The sequence below is a fragment of the Aptenodytes patagonicus genome, chromosome 2 (assembly GCF_965638725.1).
Source record: "Aptenodytes patagonicus chromosome 2, bAptPat1.pri.cur, whole genome shotgun sequence".
Taxonomy (NCBI): Eukaryota; Metazoa; Chordata; class Aves; order Sphenisciformes; family Spheniscidae; genus Aptenodytes; species Aptenodytes patagonicus.
Window position 1 is genome coordinate 113,237,324 of NC_134950.1, and position 16,178 is coordinate 113,253,501.

The 16,178-nt window shown below is 44.7% G+C and overlaps 1 protein-coding gene across 3 annotated transcripts in view; it reads right to left on the minus strand.

Moving 5' to 3' along the window:
• Positions 1-8,806, minus strand: part of HECW1 (HECT, C2 and WW domain containing E3 ubiquitin protein ligase 1) — a 271,819-nt gene extending 263,013 nt beyond the window's left edge. For all 3 annotated transcript variants that reach the window (XM_076330766.1, XM_076330763.1, XM_076330764.1), the window contains exon 1: positions 8,649-8,806. In XM_076330766.1, the coding sequence (XP_076186881.1) occupies positions 8,649-8,678 (30 nt within the window). In that variant the 5' untranslated portion in view covers positions 8,679-8,806. The remainder of the gene's footprint in view (positions 1-8,648) is intronic.
• Between the last annotated feature and the right edge of the window lie 7,372 nt (positions 8,807-16,178).

Here is a 16,178-nt window from a genome sequence, read left to right on the forward strand (position 1 = left end):
CATGTACAGTTAGCAGCTTAGATCTTCATTTTCTTAAGGCCCTCATCACTTTTCATTTCAGCATGTGGGTGTCCCCTCTCATGATCCCACAGGGATTATTTGGATTAGCAGTACTGCATTTATATCCCTTTTGGTCCAGGTAGCTAAAGGAGATGAACTGGGTTTTCCAGTGAGTTATTAGAAGGCCATCAAGTAGATTGATCTCCTGTCCATCTCAGAGCTATTATGAGGAGGTCACAAGTCAGCCAAACATATTATTCACGATGACCCTTCCTGAGCTACTAGATGATACAGTGTTAAATCAGTAGACTCCTCCTCAAACATCCTATTCCATGTATTCCCCTTGCTGAGCTAGCCTGACAACCCATCTCATGCAAACCCTGAGCCTGCTACCACCACTTACATACCAGCTTTCCTAAGGTACGCTATCTTTCTAAAGTCAGTGGGACTCCCTAAGCAAGTAACATCATGTATGCACACAGAGCTGGCAGAATTAGGTTGGGAAAAAATAGGTCAGAACAGGCATATATTTAACTCGGGGTCCAAACCTCAATCTTATTTTACCAACAAATAATTCATACACACATGCACAAAATCCACATTTGATAACCGTTAGAAAGTCATTCTGATATGAACTAGGCAATCAAGATATTTTACAGAAGCAGAGGCTCTGCCAGAAACATTTCTATTCCTACTCAAAGTAGAGGTTTAAACATACAAACTCTCCCTCACAACCCTATATCCATCCTTTTATCTGTAATCAAGCAACTTCTTCCTGTACAGTCTTTTGGGAAATTGTTTCTTACTCATTTCCAACTAGAGCCTTAGATATTTTTTTTAAAGACTGAGGGTGAAGGGTTGAGACACCCCTGCAGGGAGCCTGGCCTGGACACCTACCCCTATTCCAAACTTCAAAAAGCCACCTTTGCAAGCAGGTCCAGGCAGACACAAAGAAAGGAGAGAGGGCACAAGGGCAGCCTGCCCCTTTCTAGAAGTTCTGCAGCAACTTCCCTGGGCTTGTGATGATCTTCCAAGCTGGAAGAGACAATATGGCTGACACCTAGAAGTTACCATGTGGCTCCAACGAGCAAATCAAGCAGCTGATCCTTAGATCAGACTTCTAGAAGGCACTGTCTGCTTCCACCCTCCTCTAGGATTCATCTCTAGCCAAACCTCAAGCAGCACAGTTGGCAAGTTGAACACACTCAGAACATTTTATCATACCTTTGCTACAATTTTGCTGTATTTCCTGCAGTATGGTTGCTTGTTATTTTGTTCTCATGTCCCAAACTTTTTCATTCCCTCCCCAGCAACAGTAAAATCTTTCTAACACCAGGTCTGTAAACTGCCCTAAGCACTTTAGGATAAGCAAGTACCCTCTCTGCACCTGCTCCTGATTTATACACAGTTGAGTGCAAAAGACACAAATATGTAAGAATTCAGACACTTACAATTAAGTGATAGATGTTTTTAGTTAGAAGTGTCCTAATACAATTGCTTAAATACAGACGCTAAGGTTTTAGCCTACATCATACTGCTGAGTACAAAGAATTCATCTGAGTTATTAACCCATGTTTTAATTGTCCAAGACATAAGATTGCATGGCCTAGGAACAGCTGTGTAGCTAAGTGCATTGGGAAGAACAGTACTTTGCTATCACCCAGTTCTCAGGGAGTGGGAAGGTTGAAGGGAGAAAGGAGACTATCAAAGAGAATGCACACTGATGTGCAGGGAGGGAGAGCCTTTGAAAATCTGCAAAGAGGATACTCTGAGAGTGACAGTTCTGAGGAGCATGGAGTAATAAAGTCAAATTTCAAGAGCAGGTAATGGTTCTACACCAGCATGCAGTTTCTTGACCAATATAAGAAATTCTGCCTTTAGTCAGATGGGAAATCTTATTCTTTAATGGAAGCTTCACTGATATGAAAAAAATGGGTAACTGCCTTTCAAACACAAAGCAAAATCCTTAAGGAACATTAAGAAGTAGAAACAAAAAAGAAGGTAAATCAGGTAGCCTAACTCTTTAAGCCATCATAGTGATGGGTCTTGGAAAGGAGTTCTACCACAGGACCAGGTGCTTCTATGTTGGAATCCTTTTCTAGCCTAAGAAGGAGGAGAAAATATAGTTCAGCTCATTAGCCTTTAATACCTGTCTGGGTAGTAACTCGTATGGTTGTTTCTGCTTTAGCCTGCTGCTAGAGCAATGAGAAAGAAATGTCAGTGCTTCACACTGGCACAGCAAACAGACAGCTTCCCTGTGATACTCAGCTCTAAAAAAAGTTAAAAAAAAGTCACAGAAGGCCAGACAGCACTGCCCTTCATCAAGCAAAGTTCCCAATAACTTTAGGAGGAGCATTGTTCATTTTTAGACCAAAGGGTTTGACTCAATAATACTTTATCTCAGCATCAGGTCTCTACTGTGACTCAGGATACACATGTAGTATTTCTGAATCATGGTACTGATCTCACATTGACTACCATTTGAGAGCATGGCGCAGTCAAGTTAAGCAACTTAAGTTCATGAAAAGATCTCACTCCAAATCTCTACATAGCTTCTATGGACCTGTAACCAAGGCAGCAGACAACTTAATGGCAAATGGGCCTTTCATGAATCTTGAACAGCATCATCTTGGAAACATGTGTTCTGACTCCAAGATTAAACATTTCCTCCACTTTCCCCCCTTTTCACATTAAGCATATAGCAACTGAACCTTGCTATTTAAATCAAGATGCTGCTTCAGAGAGTAAGTCTGTTGTCTTTGTCTTCTTCAGGCAACCATGCAGTTGCACACAAAAAATATAAACATATTTTTATATTAAAAACCCTAAGGCCTCTCCCATAGCTTTTTTTTTTTTTTACACATCATTAAAGACACTTGACAAATAACCCAACACTAGATGGATGTTCTGCATTAGAACGTGAATTCTAAGTTTAAATTTTCCTGATACAGGATTTTAAGATGTAGGCACAAGACACTATCTCCTACTTTAACAAGACTATCAGTCTTGACAGGGCCCAGATTTCAAAGGAAAGCATCTAGCTGCCCAGGGACCAGCTTGGGACATCAGATGATCCCATCCATCCCACTAGTTTGTCAAGCACTTGTAGGCATTCCCACAGATACCCAGGCAGGTAGCCCCACCAAATGGTTCAGGAAGTGCCTTACAACAGGCATCCAGCTCACAAGCAAAGTTGGATTATCCCCAACTTCATTGCTTCTTACCTAGCCTAGCAAAGTCTGTACAACATACGTTCTGCCAAAGAGAGACTTTGGCAGGATAGTTTGTTTTAGGGAAGAAGAGGAGCCACAGCAACACTTAAGATCCAGAGAACAACTCCTTGACCCATCTGCTCCATACAACCAGCACTCAGGTGTTTCACCAGCATACAGTAAAGAAAACTTGTTTGACCATCTCATCAAGTATTCCCCCCTCTCTTGCTCTCTTCTCCCCTTGGGAAAAGCAGACAGTTTCCTGCTCCTCCTCCTCCTCTGCTTACACATGTTTGGGAGGGGTATCCATCAGTCTTCTCCTCTGCAAAAAGTATGCAGTGAATAGCACAACATCAGATCTTCCCAAGCTTGCAGGATGCCATCCTAAATTTTACATGGAGACATGTGAAAGCACTTCGTTGGCACCAGAAGAACAGCATGCTCCTCCTTTCTCTAAAAGGATAGGCCTGCTGAACCACACATTTCAGGACCTGAGAAACCTGATTTGGTAATTGAAGATGCACATGGCACACATTTTCCTATGGTATGGAAAAATTAATTATACCACATGACAGATTTCAAGTCCTGGTGTTCAAGAGCTCATTAACAAAACTACTTTAAAAGGTGCTAATAGAAACAAATGCCTTTAACATCACAGACTTCCCAGATGACTCCTGCTATGGAGATGGATGACAAATCACTCTGTCAGTCATCTTTAAATTCCATATTGACTACACTGAAGCAATTACCCATTTATTTTTAGAGCATGTTCCATTTTAAACACAAGTGATTCAGTCCAAGAGACATTCTATACTGCATCACTATTTCATGGGTTAACAACTCAAGTTTAAATGGATTTTAGTTCTGGGACAAACACTTGGTTTTTTTTTTCCTTTTGCCTCTAGACATTGGTTGGGAGTTTTAATTCAGGCTTCAAACCAAACAAATGTTTGGTGTTCTACAAGCATCTGCAGAGAAATATAAAAATATCTGGAAAGTGTGAAAGAGTGAGCCTGTTTTGCTAAATGCATAAAATGAAACCTCAGCGAAGGTCTCAATCATAGCCTTCCTGACTGCTGTGCACACGCTCTCTCCCACAGACCTTCTGCTCTGCAGCAAGGGAACGCTGCCTGCACTGCTGCGTCCTCAAAGAACTTTGCAATACAATGGAGCACAGAGATTCCCTGGGGAGCACGGAGCTGATTTACTTCAATATTTCAAACAAGAGCACCAGGGTTTCCCCCTTCTTTAAGGTCTAAAAGGAACAGCACACCATCTCACTCCCCCACAGCCCCCAAGCCATCCCAAGGTTTATCTGCATCGTAGGCAACGTTCTGGACAAAAGGATGAGGGGCTGGGATCAAGCTTAGGCTGCTCCTAACTCACAGAAAAAGGAGAATGAGATGACAGAGTCAGGGAAGGAGAGTCCTGAGGAGCTAAGGTTTCTGTTGCTGCCACCACTGGAGGGAGAGGACAGATAGGAGCTGCAACAGGTACTGCAGCAGGGGAACCCCACTTCAGGCTCAGCTGCTGCCCTGCTTCAACCCAACTCCTCCCTCTTTCCAAAGCAAAAGCAGGCTGTGAGGCTACAGCCAGCCTCTTGCCCTCAGCAGTCTGCTGCTCATGACAACAGCCTATTTTGCCTGTAGCTTGGACCAGTCTTACCAGTCCATGTTCTGGTGAACCCACAAACTTCTGAGATGAGAACACCATCTTGCCAAGGGACAGTCCCAGCACCTCCTGAGGAGCACTGCCTGAAGAACCTAAACCTCCTACTTCAGAACTGACAATGGGATACCCTAGCCATGGCATAGCTGATCTAAAATTCCAAGACTGACTCACAAGTCCATTATACAGCTACCTAGCCACCATTCATTAACTGTAACAAAAATGACCCTGGGCTCCCTACATCAAAGGACCTTGCCATTTCTTCTTAATTAACTGTAAAGACCTTTTGCTGACCTCAAATCTCAGTTGGAAAACATCAACTGGAGTAGGTGGCATCTCAGCCTGCCCTTTGCTACTGGCTGTGCTTTTATTTTTCCTGTGTTGCATGCCCCCCACCCTCCTGAGATTATCAATAGAGACCAAAATATTGCTGTGTTTTAGGACAAACGCGTAAGTATAAGATCTAGCCTGTTTTAGACTTTATTAGAATTAATGTTCATGATATCTAAGGCCAATAAAAACGTATTTCTAAGGAATTAAACCAAACCCCTGCAGTGTTTGCCTATCAGCCACTGCAGAATCACAACAGCACATGAAATCTTTGAAGAGAAATGGGTAAAAAAGCCCTAAACAGAAGCAAAACTGACTCATCTCCTTATTGCCAAAACCGAGAAAGCCACTGAGCATAAACAAACAACAGACATTCTGAAGAAAAGGGGGCGTCACAACTCCTTTTCATGCTAATAGGCAGATACACAAACTGGTACGAGCAGGACCATCCTCCAGCTACTCCCACAGCCGATCCGAGGGAAACGGCTGACACTACAGCAACGTTCCTGGCAGCACGGGCGCCACTAGAGGCTGGAGAGCATCTGAGGTGCCGTTGACTCCCAGTACACTGATGGTTCCTAGTTATATACGCTGCAAAGTTGCGAGAGCTGCAGGTATGATCCACTCATGGAAGCCACACATATATTTGGACACCCAATGAAACTGTTGTGTAGTATTCATAAAGGCATAACTTTGGCTTAGGCTGGCAAGCATCTCCTCTACAGACAGGGGGGAAAGCGAGCCAGAGCACTTGTATAAGGCTCAAGCTCTCCTCCCTGTCTACAGGGGCCCACAAAGACTATGATCTATGCATGCTGAAGCCAAAACTTGCAGGTACCCCTAAGTTTGGAGGAAACTAAGTAGGTAAGACTTAGGACCAGAGACACGCTTCGGAAAAACGAAAGTCATTGTGAAGACAAGTTACATTGTCCAGCAAAGTCCTTCAAACTAAGATACTTTGGAATAATTGCTTTTTTTAATTACTGAAAGCCCTTCTGTTTGAACTTTGCAACATGCCTAACTGGTGGGGGAATGGGGAGGTTGTCTTGCAGGATTTTTTTTTTTTTTTTTTTTTTTTTTTTAAAAAGAGCACCTTTCAGAGTTGAAGCCACAAGGGCAACCTTAATGCCTGTGTCCACAAGACAGATTTCCAACAACTTCAAAAAACAGGTAACGCAACCTCTTCATTAGAGCAGCTCTTGGCCCAACACCAACTATTCAGCACCATCACCCTCCCCACTATGCCACAACCACATCTTTTGCAGTATTTAAAAAAGCAGCTAAAACTAAATTCCGCTCACACTATTTATTCAAGTAATTGCATTGTTTGTAAGAAGGCTATTCAAAAGGAGGCAAGGAGAAGGATTTAGCACTACCTTGAATGAACGCTACTTTGTGTCAGACATGGCACGTGCAAAACTCCACAAAGCTTCACAGGCATTATCTCATGATCACAAAGAATGCTAGATCATGTGCCACATACATGAAACAAAGCCGCAGAAAGATGCACTTTAGTAACAAGTCTTAGCCAGTTATTTATTGGAATACAATAAATACCACATTGTTTATTAGAATGCATTTAAAATACTGAGCATACGGATTTTGAATCAGTTCTTTGGGATGTTCTGAGCATGTGTACACAGTTTGCTTTCAAATAAGTCACTGCCACGTTCAGATATTGATAGTTCCTGATAAAGTCACCAAGTGCATCAGTTCATGCTGTGGCCTGCCCTGGTTTCAAACGAGTAAGCTGATGAGAAAGAGCTGATTGATACTAAAAAGGTTAGGAGCCCAAAGTTCAAGTCACATTAAGTAAGCAACACATTAGCATATGTATCACACAAGTGATACAACATGCCATCTACCACCAACTCACACACCACTCACTCCTCACAAGCACTGGCCATCTGACCAACCCCTCTTTGTTTTTGAGCTAACCCTCCTGAAACAACCAAGCAAATACACCAGCATTTCCTCTGTAAGGACAGATACTCTTCCCCCCCACATACTAGAGTGAGACTGCATTGACAGGATGAGTGTTGTGTTGAATAAACATGCACTGCTTTTTACTTCTGGTTCCAGCATAGAAATCAACATTGCACCTGTGTTGTCCAAATGGGTATGCATTTTAGAGACAGAAGTAGAGAGAACAGCCAGGATACATACAGTACTCTACTTCTTCGTAAAACACACATACTACATAGAGAAATGATAATCCCTTCTTAGTGGAAAATCCAAATTTTCAAAATGAATCCCTAAGCTAAAATGAATTACTGTAATAACTGCAATCCTCATATGAGCACTAATCAGAAACACACAGCTGACCACCTGCTACGTGGCACCACTGGCACAGCAGCACCCTGCCCCTAATTGCTGCTGTGTTCCAACAGGGCTAGGTGCCACACAAAATGAGACAGTAGTGCTGGTAAATACGTGGACAGGAGCACAGCCTGACTGACTGTTGTACAGTCTTACTACGCACTTCTGCTGAGTGCAGCATAAAAAAAAAGGCACTACTGCAGCTCCAAACAGCAGGATGCAAAAATCTAAACCCAGGCCAAGTCATTTCTTCTGCAACTACAGATAAAACACATGGGAAACGATGCAAGAGACATCAAGATGAATTGCATGTGCCTGTGACAGTACAAACCCACTATCTATGCAGGCTGCAAAATGAGAAAAGCAGTATTTGACAATGCTACAGGCTGGGGCAGTATTCTTAACATACTTAAGTTATTTTATTTAGTTGCTAATGAAAAAAATGCAATTACATAATAACACAAGGTAATAACCAAAACATGAAATAATAAGATTGGCTTACAGCAACAGAGCAGGGAAAAAAGGCAGTTTGTGCTTTAAATTTTGCTGCATTGTCAAGGAGCCAAGAACCAAATCTGGAGGCTGCTTCTTTTACAGGGAAGGGATATAACCACCTAAAATTCAGCACGGGACTCTTCATCACCGCCTGCGCATATCCACATCCCCAAATGATGTCAATCCCTGCCGGCACGTCGCTCATCATAATTCTACACTATTTGTTCGCTAGTGAAATTCAGCCGACAGGCCAACAGCTAAGTCCGTAACCCACAAGGGCCCATATGCTCCACGGAGAACAAACAGCCCCCCCCGCTACCCCCCACCCGCGGAGTGCCCACGGACACGGAGAGGGTCCCATTCCCGCACAGACTGGCCGGCTCCGAAGCACAAAGGAGGGCACCCGCGCAGCCGGGCACGGATGACAGCGCACACCCACGACCCACCACCGCATGTCGCCGGCCGGGCGGGGGCTGCCGGCCCCGGGAAGGGCCTCTCACGGCAGCGAGGCCGCTGACAGCCCCATCCCGCCTCGCACTTCTCCACCGGGAGGAAACACCAACACCCCACCCCCCCCGCCTCCACCACCCTCACCCGGGGCCGGGCGGCACCAGCCCCTCGTACCTGGACAATGCCGGCCTGGGCACAGCTCATGCTCCCCCGGCGAGGGCAGGTCTCACATCCCACACGTGCGGCTCAGGAAGGGCTCGCCGCCTGTCAGCCGATAGGGAGGGAGTGAGGACAGGGTGCCGGCGTGTCAGCCCCCGCCGAGCCGCACCATAGTCCAGCACCGGCTGATACGCCCGCAACGCCGCCGCGCTCCCGCCTCCTCCTCCGCCCCGCCAGCCTCCTCCCACCCCGCCGCCTGTCGCTGGGTACCGGCCGCCTGGAGCCACCCACACGCCGCGGCGGGCGCCCGGCAGCGCCGCCCGGCCCGGCCCACCCCTCAGCGCGCCGCCTCACACCCGGCCCCCGCCTCCCGCCCGGCCGCGTCCCAGGCCGCCTGGGCACGGGGCGGTGACCGCCGACCGCGGTGGGCCCGGCGGCCCGCCCGGAGCAGGCAGTGCCCCCGCCAGCTTGCCCGGCCCCTCAGCCTCTGGGCCGCCGCGCCGCCCTCACAGCGCTGCTGCCAGGCGGGCGCCGGCCGAGGCGCGACGCTGCCCACCCCGGGGGTCATCCGCCCCCTCCCAGAGCACCCCGGGCTCTCATCAGCAGATCTCGCAGGGACACCACTGTACACAAACCCCGCTCCCCGGCAGGTGCCCCGGCTCACCCCACACGGGGGGAAGCTACCCTGCTGCACATGGGCATGGAGGCAGAACAACTAACCTGTTCTCCCTTTTTGCCCCTTCACTCAGGCCTGCAGCCCTCCCAACGACTCTCCACCAGTGCCATAGCCTCCGGGGTGATCATTAACGCTTTTTCCTGAGACACACTGAGACAACAGCTTGGGGAGCACTGCTGCTCTAGCAGCTGTACCCCCTCCCCTGGGGAACATGCTCCCTTTGCTGAGGGGAGACCTCATCACTCTCTACAACTACCTGAAAGGAGGTTGTAGCGAGGTGGGTGTCGGTCTCTTCTCCGAAGTAACTAGTGATAGGATGAGAGGAAACGGCCTCAGGTTGCACCAGGGGAGGTTTAGATTGGATATTAGGAAAAATTTCTTCACTGAAAGGGTTGTCAAGCATTGGAACAGGCTGCCCAGGGAAGTGGTGGAGTCCCCATCCCTGGAGGTATTTAAAAGACGAGTTGATGAGGCGCTTAGGGACATGGTTTAGTGGGCATGGTGGTGTTGGGTCGATGGTTGGACTCGATGATCTTAGAGGTCTTTTCCAACCTCAATGATTCTACGATTCAACACCCTTATATCCCCTGCCTCTCCTCCTGGAGAGGGCTTTATGAACTGCACCCCTGGATAAAAAAAAGCCACAATACGACAACTGGGAAGAAAGCAAGTTTTAAAATGTTGTTAAGGATCTAGACAGAGGTGCTATACACCCATTTCTCCCACAGGTATTGCAGATTTGCCCAGGGATAGGTCAAATTGCTCACCAAAAATAGACCAGGAGTGCTGCTGGGGCTGTAGGGAGCAGCAGCTTCCACCAGCAACATGCTGCCTCTGCACGCACCTGTCAAAAGGGCTGAAGACCAGCTCTTCATGTCAGCTGGAAGAGGGAAAAGGCAGAACAACCCTGCAGAGGCCTGCTAGCCCCCTACCTCATTTTTCTAGATAGATGTTTTTAGATAATAGCATTTTTAACCATCCTGTTAGAGTAGACTCCCCCCCCCATGCTACTTAATATGTCAATTTTTCAAGAGTCTTCTAGATCTTAAGTTGTATCCTGAAGCAAAGGCATGTTGATAAAAAACAAATATGCCCAGCAACATATCACAATTGAAGCTAAGTTTGTTTCTAAAACCATCTTTGCATCCTTCACTCAAATTTCTTCGGAACCAAATATTTACTGTGCTTGGTATCAGTGCAAGAAATATTTTTTCTTCTAATTTTCTAATCAACGTACTCTGAAATATTTACAGAGACATTGTGACCTCTAGTTTCCACTTGATCATCTCATTTCCTTTCTTAAAGATGTGAAACAGGAAAAATTAGAACCTAGTGTCAGCAGAAGCCTTAGAAGAAAATCAAATTGAATTTGGAAAGGAGAACGGCTTGGTATTTTATTACATTAGTGAAAGAATACATCTTCAATCAGAATTACTGGCACGCAAGACCAGTGAGTGGGCTCATTCCCTGTGCAGTCAGAGTAGGAAGAAAGGGGGGCCCATCACAAAGCCACACCAGCTCTTCCCCTGGAATAAGGGGACATAAGACATACCAGGCCATGAAGGCCACACAAGCAAGTGAATGTGCCTCTCAGGATATGTCTGTATGCAAACATTCTTCTGCAGGTGTTTGAGAAATTCAGTTGATGTTGGACAAGCAGTCTCTCCTCATCCAGCAACGCCATCCACTGATCACAGATTGCAGATGATCATGCTAACAGATACCTACAGGAGGCCTCTAGCCAGATATTTGCCTCCTTGTTTTAAAGCTGTATATTAATGCTTACACTGAAACTGCTCATGGTAGGCACATACTTTTGCTCTTGCACTTTGAAAGTCTAAATAAAAAGGAATAAAATAAAGATGAGGGAGGGAGTCAGAGGAATGGAAAGGTGAAGTAGTTTGCCCAAAGGTCACACAGCAAGTTGCTGGAAGAGAGCAGAGAACTGACCCAAGCCTCCTCACTCTTGATTCATTGCCCTGTCTGAGCTTTTCCCCAACTCCTGCTTATGTGGGTTACTGGTATAATTCTACATCAGGTATTAATCTCATCTTCAAAGGTGGACACATGTTCATTCTATCAAAGACATTAAGTTAGCTAAAACAGGAAAAATTGCTAAATGCACATGCTCTAAGAAACAATCTAAATCCAGCAACTCAAACTGATTGTGAGTTGTAGAGGCAGCTTAACATCATGGTGTGCAAGGAGGAGCCAAAAATCCCCATCAGCACATTTCAGGACCATGAGACTTGAAGAACAAGGCCTTGCCACACTCTGTGGACCTGGGAGAGGAACCCCTTTAAAGAGGACTGGGCATGTGCTTTCCTTTTCACTAGCTACGACCCCTGCTTTCCTTTCACACTGAAGAGAACATTCTGGATCTCCTACAGGAGAAAGGAAGTTGAAAATTGTCCCCTGTTGGAATTTGAGTAAAACCAGGGAGATCAAAATTAAGATCAAGATGCAAACTGCATACCCACCTCCTGTAGATACACATTCAAATGTTGAGCAGAAGATGTGGCAAGTGATTCAGAAATGAACCAGGCTTTGAAGAGGACATTTTGCCCTCCTGTTCCTCCAAAGAAGGAAGTTACACACCTTGGAAATAAAGTGGTATTTTACTGAAAAGGAGGAGAGTTGCATAATGCATAAGGAGCTTTAAAATTAGACTAAACTTTGGCAGTTCAGAAGCTTATCTATATTACAAACCTCTGAATTTTATATGCCTACCTATTATACATTCCCCAACCGCCCACAGACTAAGCAAAACAGCAAGTTTTGCTGTCCCACAGGCCTGTCAACAACTTCTGGTATCTTCTCATCCATAAGCTAAGGCATACTCATGATAATTTGGGCAGCCAGTGACCAAGATGTATGTCTGTTTTGCATGGAATTTTGCAGAATTTTGGCACCCAGCAAGTAGTCCTGCAAAAGCAGGAAATGGGAGCAAGAAAGATTTGGCTTGGACAGGGTGGAAGAAGCAAGATGAAGCAACTGTATCTTTCCCTACCAAATATTTCTGAGGGACACAGACCTACAGTCTTGAGTTGGCACAGGACAGATTCCACTGCATTTCCAAAATCTGTCTTTCTGGTGGCTCATTCATGTCTGATATATACCAGAGGAACTTCTTAGTATAGCATAGTATTTTGAACAGTTTGTAGTTATTTTAAAATGCTTTGATCAAATAAGAATAACTAAAATTTCCCAGTTTTTTTTACTTAACAAGTGTAAGGTACACCTTCATCTGGAAAAACAGGCAAATATGGTGGTTGTCATGTTACAGCCAATAAAGAAAACCACTGATGTCCTTCTCTGCAGGACTCTTGCCTTGAGCTGATCTGGATGATGGGAGGACTGAGTAAGGCTCTCACAGGGTTTACTCATATCTTGCATTTGTAGGGGGCCAGGTGCAAACAGACCAAGCTTCCCCCAAAAGAGCTTTTCCAAAAGAAAAAATGGTCAGCCTTTAAATCCTTTACTAAGCATGCTCCCGCCTTAAAACTGTATAAAACTGAGTAACTTCAAGCTGCTTAACCTTCATATTGCCTTTTTATTCTGTCAAATACAGGACCACAGCTATTATCCTGCCACTGGCCCTGGGTTGCCATTGTATAATTAAAGACCAGATGACTGATAAATGGAAATCCACCACCTTGGCAGAACTGGCAGAAGACACTGTGTTGTGAGAGCCATTTAACAGTTCAGATGTACATTTGGGCATACCCTAAGTTTTTATGCTGGATTCATCTCCAGCTGAGCTAGGTGTCATGTAAGTACTTCTTTCCTGCAACATAGTATTCACTAAATTTTACCAACAGGCACAACTCTTGCCCGATAAGGAGACTGCCACCCAGATAATACAGGACAGCATTCCTAGATGCTAGACTCATTTATGTCCAAGTGATATTCTCATACCTGGCTCATGTGGCTTTTCACTTTGGATTATTCACTCTGTTGAGACTCAGAACTCCATTATGACTTTGACACACACAGACTGTCTTTAAAAAGGCACTTGGCTGATGCTGTCTAATGTCTTTTACTATATTTTGCCTTACACAGATGCGATTGCTCATATCTCAGCTGAATGCTATGCTTATGCATAGCAGTAGGTACTAGGAGTTCAGGCTCCAGAGTGCTTTCTTTAAGCAGCTTTTAGGCAGAAGCTGCCTTTTTCTTAGGCACTATATCCTTCCTGACAGCCCAGAGCTGAACATTTGGGGAGGCCATGACAGACACTCCTACAAGAGATGACCAAAGATTATAATTGCTGGGGGAATAACATGGGACAGGTCCAAGAGTGATTTCTACCCTAGCAGGACTGCAATCCCTATAGCTACCAACCTTCTTCCTTGCAGGAGCAGGCAGCATGCTATGCAACAGCCCAAACTCCATCCCAGTTTCATCATGGGTGTACAGAGGAGTATCTTTACACAGGTACTAATTACTGGAGCATTTACTCAACTTGATCAAAAGAATTCCAGCCCTTCAGCTGCAATCACTTGCATGGCCTGATTTTTGCAGTTTCACCTAATTGTTTTACATATAGATATACACTGGTTTGACATTTGTCGCTGTTAAGTTCATTTTCCTCTACCTTGATTCTCTTTCTGGAGCAAATGCTAACCAGCTTCAAAATAGGAGGTTAAATATTAGCATCCCCGGCAGAAGAGATACAGTGATTATGAAACATTATTCTACATGGGTAAACTTACTACATATTTTTTCCTGCATAAAGCCTATGATAATCCTACTAAAAGAGCAACTATTTTTACAACTAAGGCTCCACTGAAAGGAAAAACAATTCATAAAGCATTCAATGATGCAAAGATTGAGCCCATATCTCAACAAGTTGTTCTGTCAGCAATGAAATGATTTAGATGAGCATCCTTGTAGCTCCTTCGATATGTCCAGTGAATGGCAAGTTTGCATCAGCTTTTTCTCCCACACCAGGAGAGTGCGGGTAGGAATACACATTCTCAGGGTCTCTACCTGGCTGTCACAAAACTTATAAGAGCTTAGTATATTTGAGACTCCCCCATTTAATGTGCATGAGAGGTCTCAGCAAGTTTAAAGATTACATGGATTGCATATAGTCAGACACTCAAAGTAATTATGCAAGTCTCATTTTCTTAGGAATCCACACTAAAGGAGGGGAATAATTGTCTCATTGTCTATGAGAGAAATCAGTGGTCTACAGTGTAACTGCAACAATGAAGCCAGGAGAGAACAGGGAGACCACCAGAGAGTCACAGCACCAGACTGATTTGGCTTAATTAACATATATTTAGTTTTAATCTCAACTGGAGACCTCCTCTGGAGGGGCAAAGTGAGAAAAATCTCTAGTTACAGGAGTAGGTTTTGAAGGTACTCCAACAGGAATAATTCTGATAGAAATTAAGTTCACCTTTCACACAGGCAGCACTGCTATATTACAGACCAGACAACTATTCACGTGCTTAGACACACACTTTAACATTGTGCTAGAACAGAGCCAGAGAGGTTTTTTTTTCTCTCAATGGGAGTGGGTATTCAGAAGGGATGAATGAATCCCTACTGAAGGAGGATGCTTCTGGTTTTGCTCTACATCCGATTCTGATCTGGTGGTCCCACCCCTTCCTGCCAAGGCTTTTACCTGATCCTTTGGTACCCACTGTTTTGCTGGGTTAATTTTCTACTAGCTGAACCGGAGTCAGAGCAACACCTCCCACTGGTATATTGGAGAGGTGAAATCACTTGGACAGCAAAAAGAAAAAAAATTGAGATTTCCCCTTTATGGGGCAATTAAGCCTGTTGGATCAGTTCAGACTTCTCATGAGATCTCTTCCAGACTGAAATGGAAGAGGATCAAGCCCAAGACAAGCAGGAACCTTGTGAAAGCATACTAAGCCAAAATCACTGCATGCTCAGTAGGGTGGTGAAGATGAGATTGTTGCTGCCTGCATCTAGGCCTTGGAAATTTTTTTAAGTTGCCAAATGCTCAGTTGCTCTGGCCTCCCTCTCAAAGGTTTCCAGACAAATCATTAGTAATTTACATTTTTCTCAACACTGGCCCACCACTGAGTAGCAGGCCTGTTTTAACTAGGTTGGAGGGAATAGAGGAGCTCATCATCCACACTCATTTGGCTGATAAACAATTCAATAGTAACAGAGGGCTGAATTAACAGATGAAGGCAGATGGGTTTATAGAATAGGGAGGGACTGAGAGAGAGGTTATGTTGAGAGAGCAGAAGGATTGGAAAAAGATCAACTAAAAATGGGCCAGCATATTAAGCCATATGTCTCTTCTAAACATTTTTTCTGCTCTTGTTGTTTGATTGTCACAGTGCTTCATAACTATGTTTTGTTCTGAGATTTTCAGGGGTTTTTTATGCAGGCAATGCTTCCCAAGAGTCCAAACGAGCAACACCACACACTCCATTTTGTGTGGGGTGAATACCTTTGTTATTTTTTACAGATATGTATAATCACAATAACATGAATACAGCTATAGTAAGCACAGATCCACAGCCACCTTCAGTAGTTCTGCAATCCACCTCCCCATGCAAATACTGGGGAGATAGTTTGGCATGGGTTCAGTTGCCACTGTCTTCCCTCATCTGTCAATCTAACCTACTAATAAAAGGAAAAAGAAGTGGATATGCACTTAAACAGCATATCCCTTCCAATTGCAGCCAAAAGAACCTACTATGAAATGTCTTAATCACTCAGGACAGATGTCCTGAGTTTATACACAGCCCTCTGCAACATTCCTGACAGCCTTTGATTGATACCAACCACACCAGGTTTAAACTTCAGTGGCCAATAATAGAACACCAGTTTGAATCCCCACCCCAAAGGTGGCAAAATTAAACTGTCTGGTGCTCAAA